Source organism: Lissotriton helveticus, chromosome 3_1 (assembly GCF_964261635.1).
Source record: "Lissotriton helveticus chromosome 3_1, aLisHel1.1, whole genome shotgun sequence".
NCBI classification, from domain to species: domain Eukaryota; kingdom Metazoa; phylum Chordata; class Amphibia; order Caudata; family Salamandridae; genus Lissotriton; species Lissotriton helveticus.
In genome coordinates this window covers 959,957,375-959,964,457 of record NC_136061.1, presented here as the reverse complement: position 1 = coordinate 959,964,457, position 7,083 = coordinate 959,957,375, and the positions used below count along the sequence as shown (strand labels likewise).

The window sequence follows — 7,083 nt, the reverse complement described above, 5'->3', positions numbered from 1 at the left end:
CAAGTACTGATTCCTTGCCCAGTGTGCTTCCATTGCTCGTGCTTTTGCAGCTACTTTTTTCTTTGAGTTGAAGCACTCCGTAAGAGTGCACATTTTTCCAGGTTGTCCCCCACATCAAGTCTCTCTCTGCATTGTTGCTTGTGTCCCTCATGCATTGTTTGGTGTCCCCTCTGCCTGCTTTTTTGCTTGCCTCTGTTATTGCTTGCCCTTTCCTGTCCCTATTGTTGCTTGCCTCCATTGTTGCTTGCCCCTTCCACCCTACATTGTTACATAACTGTGTTATTGCTTCCCACACCAACGCTCCCATCCTGCATTGTTTTTTACACCAACAATTCTCCAATCCCATGTGGCTGCTTCCACCCCCTACTCTCCCGTCCTTCATTGATGCATCCATCCTCTCGTTCCGCAAGAAAAAAGGCATTGGCAAAACCCAGGGGCAGCTCCTCCATGTGGGTGGAGGAGCATCGCCTCACTGCTTTCTCGCAGTGCGAGAAGCAGAAACATAAAATTGTATTATAAATACCATTTTATGTTTCTGCTTCTCGCACTCCGAGAAAGCAGAGAGGGTTTGGTTGGGAGCGGGTGAGTGGTCCTGCTCTAGGGCAGGGGAAAGTGGTTTGCCCACTCTGAGGGCGCTGACTGTTTGGTCGACCCCAGGGCGACCAAACCAGTCATACGCACTCTGCATTTTCTCCATGTAGGCTGCATGCAGCCTACATGGAGAAAAAGGCCTCCCCATAGATGCCTGTGTGGTTGGTGTCCCCGCCAATCACAATGCTGCCATTGCAGTGTTGTGATTGGCATAGGGATGGAGAGGGAGGCTGCCTGCTTCCTGTTCCGCAGGGCCCGGCCAGGAGCTGAGATGGTGCGGGACACAGGAAGGTAAAGTTGATTTTATATTTTTTTAATTAACCTCCCCCTGCAAACCCCCACGCCAACCCTGGCGCGACCACCCACCTGTGAGTCATGCCGGCCACGACTGGCAAAACCAGAAGGTCTCTCCTACGCGACCTATTAGGTTTGTCAGTGTTTTAGCCATGTTGCACAGCACAGCGGCTGGTGTTCAACGTGGGTGAAGATTTAACAAAGAAAACATGCTATTGACCATGCTATGGTGTTTAGTTAATTGCTGATGGGAGGGCATGATGGGAGATATCTACACCCTCCATGTGGCACGCCCTATGGCTGTGTCATAGCACTTTTTTTTTTTACTTTCAGCCAGGCGTCCTGGCTGCTGTGCAATGAATGAATGAATGAATAAAGTCATCGAGAAGACCGTCAATAGACAACTCTCTGCCTTCCTCGAGACCAAGGGATCCCTCGACCCCTCACAGTCAGGATTTCGAGCAAACCACAGCACCGAGACCGCCCTCATCGCAGCCACCGACGACATCAGGTCCCTGCTCGACAACGGGGAAAATGCAGCCCTCATCCTCCTGGACCTCTCAGCAGCCTTCGACACCGTATGTCACCACACCCTGATACAGCGCCTCAGCAACACCGGAATTCAAGGAGTGGCACTGGATTGGATCATCTCGTTCCTCGCCGGAAGAACCCAGAGAGTCCGCCTCCCCCGTACCGTTCCGCGGCCACCGAAGTCATCTGCGGCGTTCCGCAAGGATCCTCACTCAGCCCCACCCTCTTCATCGTCTACATGAGCCCTCTTGCAGCCATCGCTCACCAACACAACCTCAACATCATCTCCTACGCCAATGACCCAGCTGATCATCTCCCTCACCAATGACCCCGCCACCGCCAAAGCCAACCTCCAGGAAGGAATGAAAGACGTCGCAGAATGGATGAAGATCAGCCGCCTGAAACTGAACTCAGACAAGATGGAAGTCCTCATCCTAGGACCATCTCCCTCTGCCTGGGACAACTCCTGGTGGCCCCTGCCCTCGGCATCGCACCCAAACCAACGGACCACGCACGTAACCTGGGCTTCACCCTGGACTCCTCCCTCACGATGACCAAGCAAGTGAATGCCGTCTCGTCATCCTGCTTCAACACCCTGCGCCTGCTCCGAAAGATCTTCCGGTGGATCCCCACCGAAACCAGGAAGACAGTAACCCAGGCCCTCGTCACCAGCCGTCTGGACTACAGGAACACCCTCTACGTGGGAACCACAGCCAAACTCCAGAAAAGACTCCAGCACATTCAGAACGCCTCAGCACGTCTCATCCTGGACATCCCTCACCGCAGCCACATCTCTGCCCACCTGAGGAACCTGCACTGACTCCCCGTCAACAAGAGGATCATGTTCAGACTCCTCACCCACGCACACAAGGCTCTCCAGGACACGGGCCCGAAGTACCTCAACAGCCGCCTCACTTTCTACACACCCACCCGCCAGCTCCGATCCGCCAGCCTCGCCTTCGCTTCCGTCCCACGCTTTCGGAAATCCACCATTGGAGGTAGATCCTTCTCCTACCTGGCAGCCAAGACATGGAACTCCTTCCCCACTCACCTACGGCTGACCCTGGACCATCTCTCCTTCAGGAAACAACTCAAGACCTGGCTGTTCGAGCAGTAGTGACCCCCCCCCCCCTCAGCGCCTTGAGACCCTACGGGTGAGTAGCGCGCTATACAAATTTTATGATTGATTGATTGATTGAATATAAATTTTGTAAAGTGCGAACTTAGCCAAGGGGCATCAAAGCACTGTGGAGAGATCAGAGATGTCCATAGTTTTCAGGACTTAGAGGTTAGGACAGGTGAAGAGCCAGGTCTTCAAGGCCTTACGAAATAAGGAATGAGTTTCCAGAGAGGAAATTGGGGAAGGAAGGGAGTTCCACAGATTAGCTCCATTAAGCGAAAAGGCCCTCCCCCCAACCTGGCTTTCCTAAACCTAGGAACTATTACCCGGTTCTTGCTTGCAGATCTCAAATCCTAGCCGGGGAGGTATCTTTGAAACATTTTATTGATGCCTTCTGAACCCATATTGTGGACCACTTTGTGAACAAAGCATAAGGCTTTGAACACAATTCTATGTCAGGAAGCGGAGGCGAGGATTTTGCTAGTCCTTTCTTCATTTTATTGGACAGCAAGTTAGAAGTTAAAAAGAAAAAACATAAACCATGAACTACCCTAACCAACATGGCAGCGGTAGTCATGGTGATACAGTAACCAATCAGAGTCCATAACACCATAATAAAGGAATCCCACGCCGGAAGTCCTTCCTCTTTCTTCATTGCTGCCGCGTCAAAGATAAGTCGTTATTTCTCCTCATCTTATTCTTGTGGCGTGGCAGTGGTATTTTGTTATTGTGGACAGCGTATTTGCCTATTTCCGATTATTGTCCTATTGTAGGCTGTTCTTATCGTCTGTCAGACGCGGTAGGCATTTTGGCCCGAGCGTCTCTGTGGTGCGCGTGCGCGGTCTTAGCGTCGTCTCCTCAGACGCTGACCGGCTTTTTTCTTCAGCGCTTCCCTGCGCTTGTAGAGAACACGCGCTGAGGCAAAGCGCTTCGTTTTCAATTAGATTTGCCTCGTTCCCCACACTGACGCTGCTTGTAGAGGCAGGAATTTCGATTGACTGAATATTCTTTGATATTTATTAAAAAACTGTTATTTTTTGTGTCAGTCACTTATTTGGCATTTAGATTGTGCCATTTATTCTGGTATTGTTTGTGGGTACCTGTGTGGGGAACCCCCCCTTTTATATAGCCTGGGGCGTATTTCATTGTATGGGTGCCCATTCATCTGCACAAATGCAGACTCGTCAAGATCTTGATGGCATGCCTGTAGATTCTGAGCAGCCTCCTCAGCCTTTATTGCGCCCTCCTGTAGATGTGGACAGACTCCTGTCTTCGGCTATCGCCCAGGCTCTGGCACCTCTACAGGACAGTGTCAATAAACTGTCTGCCCATGTTTTTAAATCTGGCTCAGGTGTTTTTGGGGACAGTGGGGCTGGGCCCAGTGGAGTGCCTTCTGTACCTTCACGCACGGCCAGAAAGCGTGACGCGGGGCACCTGGAAGGCTTCAGTAGACTTACTGAAGTCTTCCATAAGAGTGCGCGCAGGCTAAGAAGCGCACCCTTCCGGGGGGACGACTCACCCGGGAATATTGGTGGTACTTCCACCCAAGACCTTGACCCGGAAGAAGGGTTTCCCCTGGAGGGAGTTGATGACGAGGATGACTATGAAGAAGAAGATGACGATGCATCTTCTGAGGATATGTCTGACATTAGTAGGTCTTGGCGCCCTAAATCTAGTGTCTCTGACTGTGGGGAGGGGGACCTTGTGGCCCCGGATATGTTTGACCCTAATTCTATTTATAGACCCCGCTCCTCGGAATGGGTCCCTGAAAAATCTACGGCTGATTATGTGGCCGCTAAACTTAGGCAGCCCCTATCTCAGGATGTCAGGTTACGCTTACGCTCTGGGTGTCCTCGCCCTTCTCTGCCCAACAGGGTGGCAGCCACTCCAGAGATAGACCCAAAGTTGTGCACTTTTTTCGCTAAATATGTTAAGGACCCTAAGAAGGGAATTGACAGGTCCTGGAAAGCTTGTCAAGACAAGTTGTTAGATGTTGTCGGTCCTCTGACTAAAATCATTGAGCTTGCCCAGCGCTCCAAAGAGTCAGGTATGCCTCTACCAGTGGACGACGTGGCAGGTTGGGCACAGAGGGCAATCTGTCTCCTTGGCAATGCCAACTGTGCTCTCTCTGCGGAGCGTCGTAGGTCTCTTTTACTTAAAATTGACCCAAAACTGGGTGAATTATCTTCTTCAGAAGCAGGTTCAGTAGCGCAGGGTACTTTGTTTGGTGATCCCTTTGTCAAGGAACTTGGCAAATTTGTGGCTACTTGTTCTGCCTTAGACAAGGCCCAAGCTTCAATGAAGAAAATGTTTCCTAAAAAGGTTTTTGGCGGGCCGGCAGAGGCAGGGGTCGCTCTTCCGGCCGCCAGTTTCAACAAGGCCCCAATAGAGGTCAGTCCAAAAGGAACAACGGATGGAAAGATGGACGTCAAGGTTCCTTTTATCCTTCCCGTGGAGGCAGAGGACAGGGCAGAGGACGTGGTGGCAACCAGTTCAACACCAAAGGTTTCAACGGTGAGTTTTTCCATCATTTCTCCAGTACGTCTGGGGGGAAGGATTGCTCTATTTCTTCAGGCCTGGTTACATCTCACGTCAGACCCTTGGGTTCTGGAAACGGTCCAAGGCTTTCACATAGAGATTTACGGCTACCCTGTTCAACTCTCACGTCCTCGACCGTTGGTTTTTTCTCTCGCAGACCAAGAACTTATAGACGTGGAAGTTCGCGCTCTGCTCCAAAAAGGCGCTATCTCTCTTTCTTCTCTTCATCCAAACGGCTTCCTCAGCAACATCTTTTTGGTCGAGAAAAAAGACAAAGGGTTCAGGCCAGTCATCAATCTTCGTTCGTTCAACGAATGGCTCATTTACAGACACTTCAAGATGGAGGGCATCCATCTTTTGAGGGATATCCTTCTGCAGAACGATTGGTTGGTACGTTTGGATCTGAAGGATGCATATCTTTCAGTTCCGATTTACCCTCCTCATCGCCGCTTCCTACAGTTCCTGTGGAGAGATCACATCTACGAATTTCTTACTCTCCCCTTTGGTCTTTCCTCAGCACCTTGGTGCTTTAGCAAACTCCTTTGTCCCATGGTGGAACATCTTCGTACCATGGGATCTCATCTGATAATTTACTTGGACGACATTCTTTTAATGAATCAATCCAAGGACCTCCTCCTCCATCAACTTCAGGTGACCATAACTACGCTTCAATCTCTGGGGTTCATCATCAACGCCCAGAAATCAGAGCTAATCCCTCAACAGGAAATGATTTTTCTGGGATTTCTGATACAGACTACGGATGCGACCTTACATCTTCCTTCTCAAAAGATCACCAAGATCAAGAAGGAGATTCGCAAGGTCCTCCGTTGAGACCGTATTTCTCTCCATCTCCTGGCCAGGATAGTGGGCTTACTGTCCTCGTCGATCCAGGCCATTTTTCCAGGCCCGCTTCATTACAGAGCTCTCCAAAGACTCAAAGCATTTCATCTTTGCAAAGGCCTCACTTATTCGGAACTCATTTCTTTGTCCACGGAGGCCAGATCGGAGCTCCTTTGGTGGTTGGATCACATGGATGCGTGGAACGGGAAGGCGATTTTCGGTTCCCGCCCGGATCTTGTGATAGAGTCGGATGCCAGCCGCCAAGGATGGGGGGCCCGGTGCGGCTCTTTTTCGGTGGGAGGCAGATGGACGGAGGGGGAACTTCATCTCCACATCAATTGCTTGGAACTCCTTGCGGGTTCGTTCGTCATTCGCTCGTTCACAACGAACAAAGTCTCTTGTTGTGTCCTCCTTCGGATGGACAACACGACTGCGGTCAGGTATATCAATCGCCTGGGCGGCACCCACTCCAAAGTCCTGGCGGATCTAGCGAAAGACTTCTGGAACTATTGTCTTCTTCGCCAGATTTCGGTCATGGCAGAGTATCTTCCCGGCGAAATGAATTCTGTGGCGGATTGGCAATCCAGGAATTTCCGGGATGCCAGCGATTGGAAGCTGGATCCTGCGGTCTTTCAAATGATCTCAGAGCTTTGGGGCCTTCCTTAAGTGGACTTGTTTGCGTCCAGATGGAACACCCAACTTCCCAGGTTCTACAGCTGGAAGCCGAATCCGGGTGCGGAAGCAGTAGATGCCTTCCTTCAGGACTGGGCTCGGTTTCCAGCTTACGCTTTTCCCCCGTTCTTATTCATTCAAAGGGTAGCTGCCCAAGTCCGCAGACAACGAGCTTCTCTCATCTTGATCACCCCTATATGGAGAGCTCAATGCTGGTTCCCATCTCTTCTGGAGTTATCTTGGGACAGTCCTATTCAGCTCCCCATATCCGATCTCATTCTGACCGATCCATTGGGTCATCCACACCCTCTGGTTCTCCAAGGCCATCTACGTCTCATGGCCTGGAGGATTTCAGGAGACGTTGGTCTAACGACTCACTTTCGAAAGACGCTGAACTCCTCATTTAGCGTGCTTGGGCCCCTAGTACCACCAAACGATACTGATCTGCCTGGAACAGATGGGTTTGTTGGTGTGTGGCAAAACACTTGGATCCCGTG

General features: G+C 50.9%; 1 protein-coding gene across 1 annotated transcript; it reads left to right on the top strand.

Moving 5' to 3' along the window:
- Nucleotides 1-3,709: 3,709 nt before the first annotated feature.
- On the top strand, nucleotides 3,710-5,905 carry LOC144824189 (uncharacterized). The gene is given in 3 exon segments (XM_078683345.1): nucleotides 3,710-4,868; nucleotides 4,871-5,050; nucleotides 5,232-5,905. Coding segments are annotated over 3 exon segments (2,013 nt in total).
- Nucleotides 5,906-7,083: the final 1,178 nt, after the last annotated feature.